General features: G+C 39.1%; 1 protein-coding gene across 1 annotated transcript in view; it reads right to left on the bottom strand.

Annotated features, from left to right (window-relative positions):
• LOC149800045 (filamin-A-like) overlaps positions 1 to 22302 on the bottom strand; it is a 134406-nt gene that overhangs the window by 54974 nt on the left and 57130 nt on the right. Inside the window, exon 4 of the mRNA XM_089959578.1 lies at positions 4123 to 4336. Coding sequence (XP_089815704.1) covers positions 4123 to 4336 — 214 coding nt within the window. The remainder of the gene's footprint in view (positions 1 to 4122; positions 4337 to 22302) is intronic.

The following is a 22302-nucleotide window of genomic DNA, read 5'->3' as shown; positions in this document are numbered from 1 at the left end:
CATATTATATGGAGCAGATTTTCGGTCATGACTGCTGGGCCGACGGGATCGAGTCTGGTGTTGTTGTTGTTGTAGGGTTTAACGCCATTTTTCAACACACGATAGGCTGGCTATACATGGCGGCCAGTATTAATGGTGGAGGAAGAACCAGGGAAAACCTCGGAAAGAACCACCGACCCATGAGAAGCTACTGGCAAGCTTTCTCACATACCCACATTAGCCGAATCCGAGACTCGAACCCACGCAGACACAAGTGAGATGGTAGTGATCTGTAACGGGGAGCGCTTTTGGACCACTCGGCCACGCGGGGCCCCGGATCGAGTTTGGTGTACGTTGGGAATATGTACTAGGATAAATGTGAATAATAGTTGGCTTGCCATTAGAGTTACCTTAGATCTTTAGATTTCTTCTGAATGCTGCCTTGGTCATACATAGTTATTCAAATGAGCTGTTAATATGAATTTACATATGTATTGTATCTAGTCGCCCACTCTATAACTACAAAGTTTAACGTGAATATTTTAGCTAAGTCTCGACTTTACAGACATTTATTACATGACTGGATCCAGAAATAGCTCGTTTCTCTCTGTTTGGTGATACTTGTAACTTACAATATCAACTTGTAAATATTTTGTTTTCTGTCACAGCATACCGGAGTGACAATCTACTAAGATTAATTGCTGGGACGCCATACGAATGTGTCTTCTACGCATGAATCTTTATATTCACGACTAAGTTGCATCCTTTACAGGTGATGTGCGCTTAGTCGAGAGAGTAATTTATGTATGCAAAGTGATGGGTACAATAACTCGGGTTCGATTCTCAATAGGGGATGGATTACAATTCTATAATCTGTATAATACCCTTCTTTTCTCCACATAACAATATACATCTGTGTATTTCCTATTCACGCTTTAACAGTGGCGTCACGTGGGTTGGTGACATCCAGTGCGGTAACTCATGGTGTCATCCCCATGGACCTCCTTCCGTAACAGACCATACAGAATCCTTTGTAATGTCATTTTGGTGTCACATCCCCTCTGATGTTGTCACCCGGTGAGGTCGGCACCCCCCCCCCCCCCCAGCAACCCCCAGATACGCCACTGCATTTTAATAGTTCTTAACACAGCAAATACGGTGACTCGTTATCTGACAGGACTGCGTGTTAACCACATCAATTTAACAATCACTAATGACGGAAGACTTGCTATGGAAATTTAACTAGACATAGAAAGAGAAAGGAAACGTATGGAGCAATATATTCACGGTTAATGGGTGAAAAGTATTTGTTATCACTCTTGTTTTAAACTTTTGTAACTTTCTTTGGACCAAAATGTGGTATAAGACGCGCTTTCGGATATGTAGGAGAATCATTGATTATGGAATTCGTTGAACTTTTATTCCAAGCGTTTTTTTTTTTCCTTCTTTCGTTCACAAAGGCACCTCACGAACCGTCTGAGAAAAATAATAACCTTCAAAGAAGAGAGAGAAAAAAATCCTCCTGACATTTTAATGCCATTCAGAGGATTCGTTACAACTGTACAATGTAGTTACAAATGCATAGTTTCAGGAAGTTGATTTTTCTAAATGTGAATTTGGCACCTAGGTTCATTGCTTTCTCTTTTGAACAGAGTAAAATATGATACGTTCTCCACTGAAAACATATGGTGCAGAATTTAAATGTAAGGTGGTCTCTTTCTGTGTAACGACAGTTTCCAATGTGATGTAATAAATCTAATGTGTGATCATTTGAAAGACACAATACTAGATATGCGACTCACTAGGGATTCATCACGGCAATAAGACAGCTTTGTTTCAGAATTTCTGACTTCCGGAAGAAATAATAATAATTGTTTTAAAAAAGCATAGAGCAGCATTATTACAAAGTGATTTTCAAAATAAATAGAGACCTGCGTTTTAAAATTTTAATTTACAATAACGATGAAGCTGAATGCAGCTGGATCTTTCACGTCGGTCTTTCACGTCTCGAGCGTCTACGTTTGGGGGTCAAAGAGTGATATTCAACGCTGCGAATAAACCGATAAATAACAACCTTACCGCCTGTCAGAATTTCCAATTACCTGGCTACATTGGCGTCACCATGCATCATCGCTTCTAAGTGCCTCTTCCATCTAACGATTTAAAATAAATAATGCGATATTGTCCTTCCGCTAGGTCGACACCCATGTATGTTAGGAGTCTTACAAATATACATATAAAATCTTGATTTGAATTTAAATTAAGTAAAATTCTTTTTAAAATACCTTAACATGTGTTTTCACAAAAGATAAATTTGATCATGTTTACATGGACTCATCCGTTTTCATATCTTCACATCAGTTTTGGAGGTGCGTAGATTTGCGCATCGCCGAATTCGTCAGTTTCGGCGATAAGTAAATTGAGCATACAATATGCCGTCTCGTAATGCCTACATGGAAGCAATCGCGTTTGAAAAGTAACACCATCTGAACTTATGAAGTTTGACATCAGATAATCGATTATTCGATCAATATCAAATAATTAATTAAATTCAATTCTGATCATTCAAAATGGTTGTGATGGTCATGTGACTCGAGGGTCTTGGGGACTTATCAAGTGACTGTCACGTGATGGTTATCTTGCATTGTGCCTATTATCACGGTTCAGCAGCGCATCAAAATACATAATTGGCGGAGTAATTTTACAATGTGGCCCAAACTGAACAGAACACTGTCATTTAAAACGCCCATTTTGTAATTTAATTATGACAGAAGAACCAAATAGCTGCCACTGAAACCCCGTAACTCAAGATGGTAGCAGGAGGTACGGTTATTCTACGTGAATTTTCAAGTTGTAAAACATCTGAGCTGATCCTAAAATATGTTGGATTGATCGCGGAAAGGTCCTTGAACTGATCGTTGCTCAATCACGGTGAGACATACTGATGAGTATCTAACGACGCTCCATATATACTCTTACATGTGGTCGACATATCTTTCTGCAGTAGTTGCTTGGTTTTATGGAAAGGTATAATCAGGTCCAAGAAACACGCAGCATTATCAGTACAGGTCTGAGGGCTGATTTACTGGACTGTAGTATGCTATACTCAGCTATTGTACAAACATATTCTTATATAAACAGACCGAATAATGATTGTTTATCCCGTACAATATCGTGCGTCAGCTATATTTCAGTATCAGAATATCACCTGCCTTTTGAGTTTTTCTTTCTTGGTAGTTTAAAGTGTTTGAACGATACGAATGCCATGCCAGAATGGTATGACTGAAGAAGCTTAGAGTGACATTAAAGTTTATATGAAATTTGTGCATCACAAGGTAATCATTGGGAACGGAATTCTTTATAGTAAGGGATACTTTGAAATCGATCAGGTCCCATAACTCTCAGTCAAATTACCTCCCCCAAAATGTGACAACGGCTATTGTGTATATAATTTTAATAATAATAATAATAATATATATATATATATATATATATATATATATATATATATATATATATATATATATATATATATATATATATATATATATATATAATTTTTGTACAGTAACGTTATGTGACAGTCACTCGCAACAACTTGTCAAAGTTTTTGAAAAATGCTGAGTCGCCGATACGAGAGAGCAAGTCGAGATTCATAATGACTACTTCAGTATCTTTGGTGCGCTACATTGTTACATATCGCCAAATTACGGGCGGTGACTTGTTTCGTATCGTTTATTGGTGAGGTCCCTCTCAGTCTCCATCATAGAGATGACCCACTAGTGCCGAAATTGTTCAACTCGGATGTCACTTTTGAAAAACCCGCTAGATTAATAAGGCAAATTTTGTCAGCGGCTTAAATATATGCTATGTTTCCTGAAATGATTTCACGCTCCAAAGAGGTTACGATATTAATTACTTACCTAACTGGTTTACTTGGCAGAGTTGTTCTTATATTTTTCAAACACATCGTGTTCTTGATCGGCTGAGAGGGACTAGATTTAATTATAAAACTGATAAGCGCGAAGTTATCCAAATGTCCATGGCATTAGACGGTATGGACTGTTTTTAATGTAGAGAAACTAGTCTTTTCTATTTCAGTCAACTTAACATTATAAAGAAGTAGCAAAACAGTATACTCACAGTGAAATTGAATACAGTGTTGATTCTAAGTAATTGCTGTATCCGTTGCAAGGTGGCGCTGTATCCAGGTGCCCCGACTTTCGTGAAGTAAGAGAGGTAGGTTATTGCTGATAGCTCGTCTAACTCCGAGCTTGCTAAGTCCTCTGGCCGTAAAATCAGAGGTATTCCAAAATGTTGCTTCGCCAATTTCATGGCATCGCGACAGTTGTTTACTCTGGAACATTAGGTAAATGATACAAAATTTTAAGATGGCTGATTGAATTCATGCAATTAATAATAGAATTGAAGTAATATGGGAAAGCACTGATTTTACATATATTGCACACAAAAATATAATTACGAAAATAGGTTGCAAAACACCAACTTGATAAGTCAAATGACCAAGTTTTGATCTCTATTTGAGAATTCTATACTGGTAACGACTACGATCAATACTTGTCTCTTCCACCCTTAACCACGTGGTGTGGCGGACCTGGGAGTCTAGCCTGCATGTTTGCTTGGAAGAATTAAATCCGTATTTTTAAGAAAATGAGATTTTATTGCCTTCTAACAGTTCAAATTAGAGCGCCAGAAAGGATAAGTCATTTATTGTGTCTTTACTATAAAAACCTGAGTGATCAACCTCCATTTTCTTGAGAAAGTGTTGTATAAAAAATATCGTTGCGTTGGCCAGCTAGCGTAAGTTGAAAACCAGTCTGAAAACATCTATTGATATGTATTAATCTTTTAATCTATAAAATCATTTACCTCATTAAAATAGATTTTGCACAGTAATTAGATACATAAATACAAATTCCAAACACCCTGCAGAAACTACGGATGTTTCGAATACAGCATGTCTTCCCCAGTGTATCGAAGTGTAACTGTACTGGACTGAAAGGTAATTACAGTTGTCCCAGTGTACTGAACTGAAAGGTAATTACAGTTGTCCCACTGTACTGAAATTGTAAATGCATAGCGCTGAAAAGTACAGTTATACCAGTCTAATGAAGTGTAGCTGTATACAGCTGACAAGCAACAGTTGTCGTAACACTGGTAAGTTGTATATCATTTCTCAGAAGATAACATGCTGAAAGTGGTAATCCTCCTCAGCTCCACTAATTTAATGACAAACGTTTGTTTTGAGATAGCGTTTTAAGTTCAAAATAATGAAGTTATGCAATATAACTTAATGAAGCTACGCAATAGAAAATAATGAAGTTGCGTAATAGAAAAGAATGAAGTTACGTAATAGAAAATAACGAAGCTACGTAATAGAAAATATATGAAGTCACGAAATAGAAAATAATGGTTACGTGAGAAGTCCAACCTAGTCGAAGTTACGTAATAGACAATAATGGTTACGTGATGAATACGACCTAGTCGACGTTACGTAATAGACAATAATGGTTACGTGATGAATACGACCTAGTCGACGTTACGTAATAGACAATAATGGTTACGTGATGAATACGACCTAGTCGACGTTACGAAAGATCTCAATGTCACTAATATGGAGAACATGCTGTGCCTGAGAGGCAGGGTCGAACCCTAACTTTTCTAGACAGATTAATTTTGCTTTATGATTTTGTTTACACGAATAGAAGACATAATACTTAATGCAAAGCTTAAATGTAACGCTTGTGTTCGTCTTTGTTTTTGTTTCCTAGCAGGGAATAATACAATTTAAAAAAAAAAAAACTAGTTTCTAATTTCGTCAGCTAGGTCATTTAAAGTGCCTATCAAGAACGTATTTGTTTGATTTGGAAGTTTTAAATTTACCATTAAGAACATATAGTTTGTAATCAGGTACATGTTTGCGTCCCTGGCAGGTTATCAATTTACTTAGTCAAAACAACCAAATAATGAAATAAGTCAATTCATAATCGTTTGATGTATCCATCTAGCACTGAAATAAACTTAATTCTAAAAAGATGAAACTGCTGGCCAATCGGAACACTTTAAAGCCTTCTTTCTACAAGTTGCGTGTTCAGGTTAAACGTCTGACCAAATAATAAGGTTAGTTGAATCTGGAAACAAACAAACAAACAAACACCGTACTGAGTATAGTAAACTATATTTGTAAGAGTAACCTTTCGTCTTTTTCTAGTGGTGTTTGAAGCGTCACTTGAAATAAGTTAGTGAGTTCGCGATTTTGATTTTAACATAGATAAAACATCACCCGTATGACGATTTACTGCATCAAAATACTCAAACCGTGCTTTAAAAAAGGGATGTGCTGGTGAGTTAGTAGGTATCCGACTTGGAGTCTCTTTTCATGTTCACTGGCAAATTGAACAAAAGCCTTTTAGCACAGGCAGACACACGAAATACATCCCACCAGTTAGAGGAAGCATTTTGCAATAGGAGGGATAGCCCAGTCAGGAGATGTAGATGTATGTGAAATGTTAACTGGCAAGAAGTTCAAAAGAGATTGTTTTGTATTTCTTGTATTCGCATGATATTTTGCAGAGTTGGTTCAAAGAATGAATCCGCGAAATAATAGCGGCGAATATTCTTTCTAAAAACGTATAACTATTAGTAACATAACTATCACATTTGCTCAGCCCCATTTCGTAAGTCTTGTATAAACTAAGTTATTATTACAAGCTATGTTTTGATGTCTAAACATTGCCGCAGGCTAGACTTAATCTCTTACGGAATGTTACCGTGACCAGAGAGAAGAGCCGGCATCTCGGATTGGCACAGGCGTTAGATCGAGAGACTTCCCACCTATGTGTTACAGCTTATTCCTAAGATTAGAGAAACCCGCGAGGAAACGGAGCGTGTTCCAAATCCATCCCCACGTGGACAGACAGCGATAAGGTCATTGTCCCCTAAGTTTGATTGGATCGGGTCAAACCGACACCCAGTCGGAATTGTGATAACAATTTCGATCCGAATTAAAACTTTTAACTAGCAAGCGAAAACTTAGACTCGCCTAGGAAGATTGCTGAGAAATATAGGGTTAACCCGAGGAAGCCACTCGTGATTTGGCGGTGAAACGTAGAGAGGAGATTCTAAGGAAAGACAAAGCTTCGTAAAGGTCAGTAAGGTATTTGCTCGATTTTTGCAGAATATTACGGCATTGTGATTGTAATTATGTGTAGTATGTATAACACGTATAATACCTTTGTAGTGTTTGATTGACCTGCGTATTTGATAAACAAGCTTGTGTATTATGTAGAGAATTATGTAGATTGTTAGCTTGATGTCAGAATTAATTTTGTAATTCGCTATTAGGTTACACCTTTGTAAACTAGTGCATTTATTCATATGATATGCTAGATTTTACACATGTTTGAATTGTAAGTTCGGTAAATGGTTGAAGTATGTTAGATTAGTTACTATGGATGTATGGATATATCAGAGCATGGATATTTGAATATTTGTGTACTTTGTATGAGTTGTAATGGAAAGAAATGCGTCTGATTGCTGTGATATTCTTTGGTATAATGGGATTAGGAATATGTACTGATGTGACGCAATTTATTGATGCATGCATGAGAAATAATTGATACCGCGCTTTTATTACGACGTTGTGTTACCATACAAGAACGTGTGAATATTTCCATGTGAATGAATGAGTAACCGAAAAAATTTAATAGCCGTTTTCTGATGATAGGCTGGGTGTAGTGTGAAACGAGAGGGCTAATGGAAATATTGTACCGTCCATGTGTTTTCACAGGAAGCTTTTTTGGGGGACAGAACTTCCGGTTCAGTTAAGTCCCAAGTCTCTAAGAGGGAAGACGGAAGTAAGACTAGCAGAACAGTTGGAGTAGACAAGTCTAATCGGTGGATAGAGTCGATGAGGAGGAGGAAAGGAGTCGCGGAGGAGAACATGGATAAGGAGGATGAATATAAAGAAGTCGAGGAGGAGAAGGAATGTGGAGATGATGAAGAGGCGATGGAATTGGAGGAATTGGAGAGAAGAATACACAGATGAGTAGAATACAAGGACAGGCGGAACGCTATCTCACATTACTAATCAAATGATGCAATAGCTATCACAGGATCGAGCGGAAGGAGAGTACCTGGGAAATTTTAAGCACTTGACTATTGAATTGTCATTAAATTGTTATTCTGTCATTAAATTGTTATTCAAAGAATTTCACTTTTTTGTATATTAAACCATTTAACCGTCGGCATTGCTGACTGGGGGCTCGGAGCTTTACATATATTTTTTACTAATTTAACTTCCAACCAAAATCAAGCCTGGGTTGGAATTCGGTAATAATTTAAATACAATATTGGGAGCACCCCACCCCAACCATAACACACCTACCACAAGAGTCCATAATCAAATTATTTGACACGTGTAATAAATTTAATTTTGGAACTGAACCTATGTGATATTCTTTTCATCGCATGAAAATTTTTTACTACTACTAATACTACTACTACTACAACTACTACTACTGCTACTACTACAACAACAACAACAACAACTACTACTACTACTACTACTACTACTACTAATAATAATAATAATAATAATAATAATACAGATTTTGTATGACGAAGCCTGCGGAAAAGTGTAGCATAACGAATTCGAAATACCTTCGGACTCCTCAAACAGAGTATTTACATACATAAAGAAAATTATTATATAGATACAATAACCTAAATAACAAAAAAGTCACATGACAAGAGTAATTCCGTAGTGATTATTCTTTCTTTAAAACCTATACTAGGATAATTTTTTGAAGTTTATTGGTTAACCAGTCAGAAAGAAACGCTGCAAATAATTTTCAGTGTACTACTTAATATTTTGGGAGCTGATAAATAAGTTCGTAAAGAACATTCGTGTACAATTAAGATCTTTTAAGATTAGGAAATATTTTTTAAGTTAGATAAATTTCTTATTTTGCGTTCATTGTAGTTCTCCGTTATTCCCTCTAACATAATAAAATATTCATGATATTTCGTCCCCTAAAACAGAACGTTGTACGAATGAAAATTCCGTTTATATTTTCAATGCAAACGAAGTAATCAATTCGTGTGTTTGAAGAAGACATGGCAAAGACGTTACTTAATTACATTCACAAACATGATCACATAAATATACGCACATTCATAAAGTGGTGCGTATTCATGAGAGATGTGGTATAAACCACTGGCCCATGTGCCTCAAAAGCCAATATAATTTTCCCTTTGTGAAATATGTACATGTTTATTCTCCATATGGACATAAACATATCTACCTATATTATAAGGTAAATGCTAAGAATTAATTATCTTCTACAGCCCAGTAATGATGCAGAGAATACCAGGTTGCCTCACATCTTTTTAGACATCGGGATTTCATTTCGGACATAACGTCCCCACCTTAGTTTGAAGCATCATTTACATATTGTAAATTTGTACGAAAGGAAACTATATCGCAGGCCAATAATAACTTTAAGAAAAGGTAAAGGTAAAGGTATATATATATATATATATATATATATATATATATATATATATATATATATATATATATATATATATATATATATATATATAAAGGTAAATATATAGTTTGCAAAGATTGACATCTTTACGAATGAATGGCTGGAAGAATGAATTTATGATCGAATGAGCAAGCGAAATGACTGAGAGGAAGAGGGAAAGCGCACTTAAAAAGAAACAGGTTAGTGACAAGTTTGCACGCTATAACCACGCGAGTGCCGAATTGTAGCAACCGAAAGATCACATGTCATTTGGTTCACAGTTGAACAATTATTTTGTTTGCTGTATGACAATTCTGCATACTGGTGACAATTTTGTCATGTAATAGACATTTTGGAAGTGATAAGTGTTTGGTGATTTCTAATTAAAGGTACAAAACAACTTCTTTTGGCCCTCACTTTGATATTTTTAACAAGGGAACACAAATGGGTTAACTTGCAAACTTGAAAATTTGCATTCCAATTGCATCGTTACTGTAAAACCGGTCTAACAAGTCGTCAGGCGTTTATTGTGGTTAATAGGTAAGCTCACCTGTGATGGATTGCATGTATATAGAGGCTCTTGAGGGGAAATGTAAATCACTATTGACAGATAATTTGTTACAATGTAAACAAGGACTCATATCAACATGAACGTTAATTTGTAGACACATGTATGTCACACTCGAGCAATATACTTAGTTACTGGCACGTAACAATTATTAGCGTGTGGATGAAAGTCTCCTTTCTGCATTCTGAACATGTCAATCGATCAATGTCATTGATGTTAAACTGAGTGAAGGAAATTATTTTAAAAATGTTCATAAAAGCTAAACATAAAGACCATGCACAATTGCACTGTGAACACTGACTCCAATTTTTGGGGTAACATTAAATAATAGCATATTTCATATTCTGATATCGTCCCTATTAGTTTTATTTTCCATTTACTACTGCTGACAAGTAAAACACATGAAATCAAGTTAACAGTCTTCATAGCAACGGACGAGAAACGAGAAATAGCGTTACATGTATTCTTTATAGATCCTTTGAGTCCAGCGTGGATTTATAACTAAAGTTGTCGCATGGTCAAAGTTATCCTTCTGATTCCATGCTTATTTTAAGCTGACAATGAATTTGTCTATTCTTAGTTAAAATCAAACGAAAGGAGGTGTTTAACTATGTTAATCCCGTAAAATAATGAGAGAGAAAAAAATTAAAAAGCTGAAAAATCTGAATCTTTCTCACAAACATAAATATAACTTAATAAGGAAATAAGAAGAATACGAGAAAGTGAGCACATATTTAATTGCAAATAATTATTGTATAACAGCCCTAGTGTGCTAAATACATTTCAGACATATTTTACTTCCAACTTTTAATAAATGACAAATCAACCATATCAATACCGCATTTTGGTCTATATGTAATATTGATACCATTACGAACAAAACGACTAATAATATTCTACGTCCTTGAGGATTTCCATAATTATATGTTTACCGCAATTACTTTTATCGCCCGCCCATGACAGGCGTAACAGGTTGTGCATAATAGATTAACGACTGTTGTGAAAATAACATTGTTTCATGCGTGGCCTGTTTTAATGGCGCATATAGGATGCTTATATACAGCGTATCTATAGGATACGTATCCATTCAGTTTTCTATCTCTCGGCTGAGAGAGTGGACTAAGGTGTCCACCTATACAAATCACTACCATCTCACTTCTGCCTGCATAAGTTTGAGTTTCGGGTTTGGTCAGTGTAAGAAAGCTTGCCAGTATCTTTCTGAGAGTCGGTGGTTCTTCCCAGGTTTTCTCCAGTATTTCCTCCAATAGATATACTAGATATAATGGCCGTCATGTATATTATATTATGTGCTGAAAAACGGCGTTTAGCACACAAACCATCTCTGTCTGTCTGTCTGTCTGTCTGTCTGTCTCTCTCTCTCTCTCGTTAACTGAAGAAGATATGCAGAAAGGGGCCCCTTGACCGATCACTGCCAACTCGGGCTCGGCCAATGTGGGTATGTAAGAAAGCTTGCCAGTAGCTTACCGTGGGAAGATGGTTTTTACCAGGGTTTTCCTGGGCTCTTTCTCTACCATTTATACTGGCCACCATGTATAGCATATAATGCTTTGAGAAATGGCGTTAAAACCAGATCAATAGCAACATAATATGCAAAAGAGATTGGTACTCGGACTATCCCACCAGAGCTTAGGAAACTTAGGGCTCCTTTGGAAAAAGAGGCATCATTGACGCAAAGATCTTCTTCCGGCTGGAAAATTACTCTACGAATTTTTTGTTTGTTTTTGTGATGAACGCAGGAACTTGGAAATGTAAACTTTTTATATCTCTGAATATTAAAATATTTCAGTTTCTGCACAAGGACTGAAACCATATACTGGACGGGCGAGAATGCGACTAGATGCACCCAGTAATGGTGCACTTGTTTTTAATGGACTTGAAATCATTATTCGGAACATCAGTGATACATTTTTCCACACTTCACGTTCTAACAACCTCGCAGAACGGTTAACTTATAAAAGGTATAGAGTTTTTACCGAAACCGGAATATATAGATACTATGAATGGGGGTATACAAGATTGTGAATAGATTTTGTCTGCAAAATTTATCTTCGCCTGTTTAATGCTTTTGCAGGGCAGGAACGAATTAACAGTCTTGTGAATCCAAATGCAAAACAAATCCAGTTGGAAGGTGTACCAGAGGATCTATCGAACTACGTTTCTGACATCTGAAATAAACGCATGCCGTACGTTTTTATTTAGAATCGAACATCAGTGAATCAGAAATCAGAATGTAGCAAACATTGGCCTGAAACAAATCTTTGGTTAATAAATAAGGCAGGCAAAGGAAATGACACCATTGTCATGGACCGAGATCAGTATGTTTTTGACTTGCAGCAACACTTACATGATCATGGTGTGGATGCTTATAGAAAGGCGACGCTTGATAATCCGGATGCAAATTGACCAGATGATAAGATTTGAAATGTAATTAAAATATTTATGTACAAAACAAGGTCAAGTTATGGAGAAGACAGATTTGTTCCTATGTTAAGTTTACTTGTGATATTTTCTTCATTTGGACCTATTTGGAAGAAGAACTGAAAGATGTTCCTAACTTAATAAATTAACACAATTCGTCAATTAAAATTAAAACTAAAATTAGTAAGGAAACTTCTTAGACGTTACGGTGTGCAAGAAGAATAAATTTGCAAAGGGAGATAATCTAGAAGAAAGGTATATTAAAAGGAAATTGCTACTTCAGCTTAGTTTTCAGCCACGACTTACGTTCAGCAACATTATTAAAACCACAAATTATGAGGTTCCGTCCGATTCACATTGATGAACAAAACGGTTATGGCGCATCTTCATTGCTTTTCCCAGGGTTGCTAGAATGAGGGGCTACAATATCGGGGAACTCAGAAAAATGCATTCTGAGGTAATAAGAAAAATAAATATTCGCAAAAAAGCAAAAGAAATAATTCCGTTCATTGTTCGTTTCAATTATGGTTCCGCCTCTGGATCAGAATATAAAGGACTCATTAGTGAGATCCAAGCAACCGGATGTCGACAAACATGACTGATTTAATCATAAGCTCATTGATGTAACTTGTTAGATTTTAATTACTTCAGACATAGTAAAAATATCAAAAACAGGCAGAAGTAATAAACAAAATAATTTAAGTGATATGCAGGATATGGCATATATGGTGTGCTGCCTAAACTGCATGTATGGAAAACAGAAGAAGAAAAAATACGCGTTATGATGGAGGGACGTTTTGTCTGACATACGACTGCAAAAGCACAAAGAAAGTACAACAAAAAAAACCCCACCTCCCCCCCAAAAAAAGAAAGTTTTTTAACATCTTAGTACAAAATGTAAAATCATTTGATCTTGTGTTTTATGGCACATAAACACAAATAGGTTATTTAGTGCGTATACAGTTGGAATAAAATGACTTGCTTAAGGATGAACCACAGTAGCTAATCCATGCTATTCAGATGGCAGGATTCAAACCCGCGCTCTTTCAGTAATGAATCTAATGCTCTACCCACTGAATCACTGCAGCTCAAGTATCATCGGAGAGTGAATGGCTTTGCGTACAGCATCTGCTAGTCGAAAGCGGATAGATTAAGAGAAAAATACTGGAGTATTCGTTTAGGAACTGAAATTAAATTTGAAATTCTGTATAACCTGGATCAAAATATTGTGCCTTTTAGTTTAAATTTTTTTCTTCTTTTTTAAAACCTTTAATCTTCTATTCTCTTCTCGTTTTCCTTTTTTAGAACAAATAATAAAATTAAATATTGTGCGAGGTCACTGAATGAGATTCAGTCGCATTTAGTTGCTTATTTATCTGTCCGTCTGTCCATGAGTAGTAAGGGGGGTCACCCTAGCCTCAATGGGAATTAGCATTACAGAGACCCCTGGGTCACTCTAGCCTCAATGGAAATTTAACATGGAGAAAAATCGTGGGTCACTCTAGGCTCAAGGGGAATTTAACATGGGAAAAAGTCTTGGGTCACTCTAACCTCAAGGGGAATTGAACATGGGAAAAAAGTCTTGGGTCACTCTAGCCTCAAGGGAAATTGAACATGGGATTTTTTTTTTTTAAATTTTTTTAAATTTAAATTTAAATTTAAATTTAAAAAAGGGGTAGGCAATTGAAAAGTCATTCTCTTTTCGAGAAATATGGCTGGCCCTGAAAAGGGCCTTTGGGTTTATGTTAATGTATCCGTTAACATAAAGGGCACCGCATTGATCTTCTTCTTGTCCTTAGGCTGCGTCTCACTGTAGGACCGTAAATCAGGACTCTTTTGAGGCATCCTTGTCTTTCTACGTAGATCCTACGTATCCACATACTGGTGTTTGTCCTGTGGACAACGGTCCACTTGGATCGGACATACATGGGTATGTCCGTCCGGAACATCATGGAAGACACAAGCGTAGAAGATTGCACATCGGTCCACATCTTGAAGCGACGAGAACAGGTGAATCAATGCACTGAACTGCGCTTATTTATAGGTAGAGGTAGGATTGAAACGGATTGAGTTCGTTCACCAATCCAAACACGCGTTACAAAATTCAGTCAGCCCGCATCCAATCCGAAGAGAGTAGTCTGTGACGTCAGTTGGTCTATATAGATTCGCTAGCGCTTGTGTACAGTCAATCTATGCGACAGTGATTCAACATGACGGAAATTCAGAAAACGATCCATTGGGGTGCACCAACAGGGGAGACTGCCCAAGGGAACCCGGACTTACTTTCAGAAGAGGTGAATTGGGATTTTGTGGATTTTCTCTCCTCGCAAGAATTTGTTCCGGAACCTTCGTTACCTTCTTCATTACCGCAAGTGGAGAATTTTAGACAGAGACAGAAAGAAGAATTGGAGAAATTTATACAACGACAAAAGGAAGCGGAACAGGCTTTTCTCCTACAGCAGCAGCAGCAAGAAGAAGAGGTAAGAAAAAAAGCAACAGCAACAACAGCAAGAAGAAGTAGCAGCAAAGAAACAGGAGGGTGAAAATCAAACGGTCACGGTACTGTTGGACATTTTAGCGGAGTTAAGAAGTCTGAAACAAATGTATCAGACTTCTTTATTACGACCGAAGAGAATACGACCTTCCCGAGCTAAACACGTCAACCCTGTGACTAAGCCTACCGTACCACCCTTAGTGATTTCAACCCAATCATCATCATCAACATTACGCAGTCCAGAAGTAGGCCTTGGCCGTGGCAAAGGCTTAAGGCAGTTAAAGTTGATTGCTTAAACTCACCCCTACACCAAAATAAAAAGGCCCTTTTCAGGGCCACCCACATTTCTCGAAAAGAAATACAATTTCAATTTGCCAATAACTCAACCCCCCCCAAAAAAAACCACCCATTTAACCCTTATAGTACGTTTCTTTGTATGAGTGCGTGAGTGTACTTTCTTATTTTAAAATCACAACTCAAAGACACTTACCTTGTATCATTAATTTATTCTTTTATCCATTGTTACAATGCAATTCACAATTCACAGCACAACACTTTAATTAAAAGTTCATTGACTTCTTCTTTCTCCTTGTTTAGTCTCTCTGTTTTTTTAATTTTTTCACCGTCACACTCTTTTCCTCTTCTTCCTCCTCCTCGCTTTCTTCCCTTCTTCTTTTTTTCTCCTGTTTCTTTTTCTTCACCTGTCTTCTTTCTTCCTCAGAAGAATCCCTCTCTTCCTCTGAAGAATCCCTCTCTTCTTCTGAAGAATTCCTCTTTTCTTCTGATTCCTCTTTTTTTTTTTGGGCAATCTGGAGACCAATGTCCTTTTTCTTTACAATAATAACAGGTATCTTTACTTTTGTCTTTTTTAGCCCCTGTTTTCTTTCTTTTTTGACGGTCTGGACACTCTGAAGACCAATGCCCTTTCTTCTGACAGATATAGCAAGTATCTTGACTTTTATCTCGAAAGGAAGGAGAGTAGTCCGTGGGCTGGTCTGAAGAGAATTTTCTAATGACCCCTCGCAGAGCTCTGACGAAACGTTCGATTTGGTTAGTCTCTTCCATCGTTGTGCTCGGCTTGAGAGTGAAATGAATAGTGAAAGGACAAGACACACACCCTTTTATATACGCTGGTCTGCCATGACTATAAATTAGTCTATGGTGTTTAAACTTGAGTCATTTGACGTTTTGCACTCAAGATGAAACGATCCTATTCATTCGAGAAGAAAGAAGAAGAAAGTAAGAGGCAGAAACGTGATCTATCGCCTCGAACCAGGGCTGAAATCTTGGCACAAATTCATGCCAGTGATTTTGAAGAGGACATGAGTGAACCAGAATCCGAACCCTCTAAACCAAGTTCACCACCCTTAGTCAACCCTGAAAAGTACTATTCCATTCGAGAGACGGAAAAGCGCTCCTCTAGAAAATTTAGAACCACGGCTTACACCTACACAGTGAAGTTTAAAGATTTCAAGGCCGACGTACCATTGGAGAAAACAGAAGGGTTTATCACCGAGATGTGGGATTCTTTGCTCACCGCACTCAAGCGACAATGTCAACCCAAAGAAGACGATCGCTTGACACTATCCATAGATCACGACGGTTTGAAATCCCCTGTTTGGATCGAGTTTATCAGACCCGCAGAACTAACCCCTTCCAAAGTCATGGACAAGATTCAACACGTACAACAATCTAATGACCAGTTTGACATCGCCGATGGTAAAGCCACACTTAAAATGGCCCACGTCTCTCCTCCTCAAGGGACTGGACGCAAAAAGATGTTATTGGTGGACGACCTTCGCAACACCAAAACAAGTCTCGTCCGAATTAACAACCCTCAAGACCAGATGTGTTTAGCTCGAGCAATCGTGGTGGGACGAACCTATGCCAACAAGAACGACACGACAGAATGGAAAAGAGCCTGGAAAAGTATTCGACAATTGGACCGAGCCAAACAACGAAACGAAGCAGAACTCCTGTTGCAACAAGCTGGTCTGTCCAAAGACACACCCTGTGGCATTCCTGAGATGCAGAAATTGCAAGATGCCCTAGCTCCACGCTACACCTTGAAAGTGCACCCTCAAGAAATGCGCGGACCTCTGTTGTTTCGAGGTCAAGATTTTAAGGACGGAAAATACATTCATGTTTATTATCACGATGACCATTTCGATACCATTACCACTATCACCGGATTCCTGGGATATGTTTATTATTGTGAGAAATGTGATTATGGTTATAACAATCGAGAGCAACACAAGCATTGTGGATGGAAATGCCCAGGATGTTTGGCCTCTCCACCCTGTCTGAGCGAAGAACCAGTGCCTTGTTCGACTTGTCTGCGCACGTTTGTCAGCCCTACCTGTTACCAACAACATTTGAAAACACAAGGTTCACAGAAGAAATGTGCTTGTCAACTCCTGAGATTGTGCCCTACCTGTGGACAAGGCATACTTACCAATAAGGCCAAGGCACACGTATGTCGAGGAAAGAAAAAATGTCACATTTGTCACCACATCGTGGACTTGGAACACCAATGCTACGTGCAAAAATACCAACCCATACCAGAGAAAGAGGACGGTCACAAGAAGAAAGGCAATTTCATCTTTTTCGATTTCGAATGCATGCAAGAGACCGGCATTCACATTCCTAATTTCTGCGTGGCTCATCGAGCGTGCGAGAAGTGCATTCAAGAACCTATCTTCAGTCATTGCCCTCACTGCAGCAAAATTCCCGGAGGGCGTGAAAAGATCTTTCGAGGACCGAACACGTTAGCCGATTTTGCCCAATGGGTCTTAGATCCCATCGACAAGACGTGGAGCCAAGAGGACATCGAACGTTACGGAGATTGTCATCGTCATGCCACAGTGATGGCTCACAATTTCTCCGGATACGATGGACAGTTTCTTTTGAGATACTATACGGAACATGGCACCGAACGTCCTAAAGTGACTTTGAACGGAGCCAAAATCATTTTCATGCAAGTGGGACAAGTACAGTTTAAAGATTCGATGAGCTATTTGGCCATGCCTTTGAGCCGAATGCCTAAAACGTTTGGAATGACAGAAATGGCTAAAGGGTACTTTAATCACTTTTTCAATACGGAAGCCAATCAACACGCCGTTCTACCCCATTTGCCAGAGGCTCACTATTACGACCCCGACAACATGCGTACCGAACAACGAGAAGCTTTCTACGCTTGGTACCAGGCTCACGCCTCGGACCCTTTCGACTTTCAGGAAGAAATGCTAAAGTATTGTCGTTCCGACGTGGACATTTTACGGCGTTGCTGTGGAAAATTGCGAGAACTGTTCATGGAACACGGAGGGGTCGATCCTTTGAAAGAAGCTTGCACCATTGCCAAAGCGTGTTCCTTAGTGTATCGACAACGATTCATGCCTGAAAACACCGTGGCTGTCAGCAGTCCTCAAACGACCCACTATATCAAACGTCAATACTCGGTCAAAGCCCTACGTTGGTTACATTACTTGTGCGACAAGGAAGATAAATGGATTCAGCATGCCCGCAACGGAGGGGGGTGAAAAGACCATCGGAACGTATTCGGTAGATGGCTGGGACTTAGAAAACCCCAAGATCGTGTACGAGTTTAACGGTTGCTTATTTCACGGATGTCCCGTCTGTTACCCTGACCGTGGCACTAAAAATCAGTTTTTGCAACGAACCATGGAAGACTTGTACCAGGACACTTGTCAGCGGCGCCTAAAGTTGGAACAGGAAGGATACCAAGTGGTGGAAATGTGGGAACACGAGTACGATCACCGTATGAAAACCGATCCCGAGTTTAAACGCCTCGTGGAAAGTTACCAGTTCATGGACCCGCTGAACCCGAAGGATAGTTTGTACGGAGGAAGGACCAATGCCACCTGTTTGCTGTACCAAGCCGACGAAGAGAAAGGAGAAGAAATCAAATACTTGGACGTGTGTTCGCTGTATCCCTACGTGTGCAAATATTGTCGCTTTCCTGTAGGGCACCCGCAATTGTTCACGGAACACATCGACCTGAAAAACATTCGACAATACGAAGGCTTGATCAAGTGTAAAGTTTTGCCTCCCACGAACCTATACCATCCCGTCTTACCTCACCATTGTCAAGGCAAACTGATGTTTCCCTTGTGTCGTACTTGTGCCGAAACGTGCAACCAAGACCAACCTTGTCAGCACACCCAGGAAGTACGTGCCTTGACGGGAACCTGGGTCAGCGTGGAATTGTTCAAAGCTCTGGACATGGGATACCAACTGTTAGAAGTGTACGAAATTTGCCACTTTCCCAAGACACAACAGTACCACAAGGGTGACCCTACTCAGAAAGGCATATTCGCCGACTACGTGGATGCCTTTTTGAAACTGAAACAAGAAGCCAGCGGCTATCCGTCCTGGTGTCACACTCCCGAAGACCAAATACAATTCAAAGAGAAATACTATGAACAAGAAGGCATCTCTTTAGACCACATCGAGAAAAACGAAGGCAGGCGATCGTTTGCCAAAGTGATGTTAAATTGCTTCTGGGGTAAAATGGCACAACGCCCGTGTTTACCCAAGACGGAATATTTGACAGAACCTTCCCGCTACTTCCAGATGATTCACGACAAAACCAAATACATGAAACACGTGGACGTCGTTCGAGAGAATTTGATCTTGGTCAATTACGAAGAAGATCTGGACTTTGTACAAGACGACCCTTTTGGAAATGTCATCATTGCGGCTTACGTGACAGCCCATGCTCGCTTAAAATTGTACGAAGCTTTAGAACTGTTAGGGGAACGCGTCCTGTACTTTGACACGGACAGTTGCATTTACATCCATCACCCGATTCAACATCACCCTGACATCGAAGGAGACCGTTTAGGAGCCTGGACAGACGAGCATCCCGACGACAAGATTCTAAGTTTCGTCAGTGGTGGTCCTAAAAATTACGGCTACGAATACCGTAACAAACAAGGAGAAGTGCACACGACGTGCAAAGTGAAAGGACTGACTCTGAATCATCGTACCAGTCGAGTGGTCAACTTTGGGGTATTGAAAGAAGCCTTGCAATCGGGAGAGGATGGAAACTTTAAAGTGACCACCTATCAACCGAACAAGATTGTACGTTTACCCACTCACCACATCGTCAGTCGACCCTTGGAAAAAGTCTATCAAAACGTGTACCAGAAGCGAGTGAGACTTTCCAATCACTTTACGTTGCCGTACGGTCACGTCGGTATTGGTCTGTATATAAAAATGAACCCTAGGCAAGATCGATAGTTCATTGTGACTACCAAGACCGAGCGAACAAGATGAATACTTTCAGAGAAACACAGAACAAGTTGTTTAGAAAGGCACAATTCAAGTGTGAGGCTTCGGAAGTGGAATGCGATTGTGAGCCTTGCGATGGGTACGATGCTGTACGCTGTGACCTGAGCGATGCCGTAAAGCATCATGGGAACTTTAGTGTCACTACCCCTATCATGGAAAGGGATGCTGTGCGTGTCAAACCTGAGGGATGCGAAAGTGATGCCGCTCGTCCTCTTGGACATTTTACTGGGCTTCGTTTTAAAGGGGAATGTTCACCTTCACGTCTACCCCCCTACGGATGTCATCCAGCCCTGAGCAAACTCCTGCCCATGTCACTCAACCCTCATCGAAACGAACCTGTGAAAGACGAATATTCGTTTCCTGTGCGTTTGTCGGAATACTGCGACTTTGAAAATCGTCTTCAATCGTTCAAAGGAAAATGGCCTAAGTATCTGGGAGGACCGACCCCCGAAGAATTAGCCAGAGCCGGATTTTTCTACTTGGGCGAAGGAGATAAAGTCAAGTGCTTCAGTTGCGGTGTGTCACTTCACCACTGGGAACCGCAAGATTCAGCCTACGTAGAACATGCTCGATGGTCACCGAATTGTCATTACTTACCCTTAGTGGGACCGAGACATTGAAGTAACTTACCATGTCGTTGACGAAGAAGAAACCAGACTGGTTAGGAGTCAAATGTTGGACATCACCGAGACCAGTATTTAAACTTCATTTCAAAAACGATACTGAATCATTACCTAAAGAACTGCAAGAGAAGATTTACAAAGAAGTTTGGCAGGGGTTTGCCAGAGTGAAATCTCAATGGGTCACTGTAGAACTTTTGTGTCGAGAAATTCATAAGAGGAAAGTGAAAAAAGTCAACCAGTGTGTTAGATTTCTTTGGGTCAAGGGTGCATTCATCCTATTATATCGCTTTAGACCGTTTACATTAAAAGAGTTCAGTGACATTCTTGGACGTTACCCTGAATGGCAGTGGTCAGAAATTACTCACTATGTGGATTACTTTTGCTCTCTATGAGAAGATTGTGAATTGTACGGACTGACTTATTCATGGATACTTTACAAAAGAACATTTTGGGCTTGCCTGAGGAGTTGAGAGAAAGGATTTACCGACAGCTGGTGAAAATACAAGTGAAACGTAAAGAACAATTACATCCGTTACGTCACCAGATCTTTAACCACTGGTACCTGAATGGTATAAGAGGACTGATTCGTCAGAAATTTTTTCAGTGGTCAGACCTTGTTGAACACTTTCAGTTTGGGGATGATGATGGACTAGACGTTCGTAATTTTGGTTCCTTCGAGATTCACTTACTGCAACGTATTGATGAAGACGAGTTAAAGGATTACCAACATTTGTTACATGGAATCTGCTTAGAAAAAGACGAAACATCTAGACAAACTCTGACGTTTCAGTTACAGTATGTAACATTTAAATTCCCTACTGGAGAACGAACATGTTTGGTTAGAAATTACCTTTATTGCTTCCGAAACAAAGACACTATAAAATCAAGTTGCCATGCCACGGATTATGTCACATATTATTGAACAGATTCCGTGGAAGGAACTCAATGACCATATTCAAACCGTGGATCATTACCATCGATTATTACAAGAACTGTATCCATTCAATTTGGGACGACAAGTGGTGTGTGTCTTAGTGACTTGTTTTCTGGGATTTCGTTTACCAGCCGATTCTTTGTGGACTCTTTACGATCAGTACTTACCACCTCAATGGCTTAAATGGTCACGAAAAACTCCTTTTGCTCAAAGCCTTGCGTTTTCATCTGGATACTTCTCGACCTCAACAGGAAAAAAAGATTCGTCAACTTTTAGCTACCCAAGACGTGTATGACGATGTGTGTGTAGCTTGTGACTTACATCCCCACTGAACAGATGTCCGTGCCTGGAAAGAATGGGGTTTTGAGGCTTGGACCCAAGAAGTGGCCCAGTATGCA

This window comes from Sinohyriopsis cumingii, chromosome 5, assembly GCF_028554795.1.
Source record: "Sinohyriopsis cumingii isolate HCF-2022 chromosome 5, ASM2855479v2, whole genome shotgun sequence".
NCBI classification, from domain to species: domain Eukaryota; kingdom Metazoa; phylum Mollusca; class Bivalvia; order Unionida; family Unionidae; genus Sinohyriopsis; species Sinohyriopsis cumingii.
The sequence above is the reverse complement of the archived record's forward strand: the minus strand, read 5'-3'. Positions and strand labels throughout refer to the sequence as shown.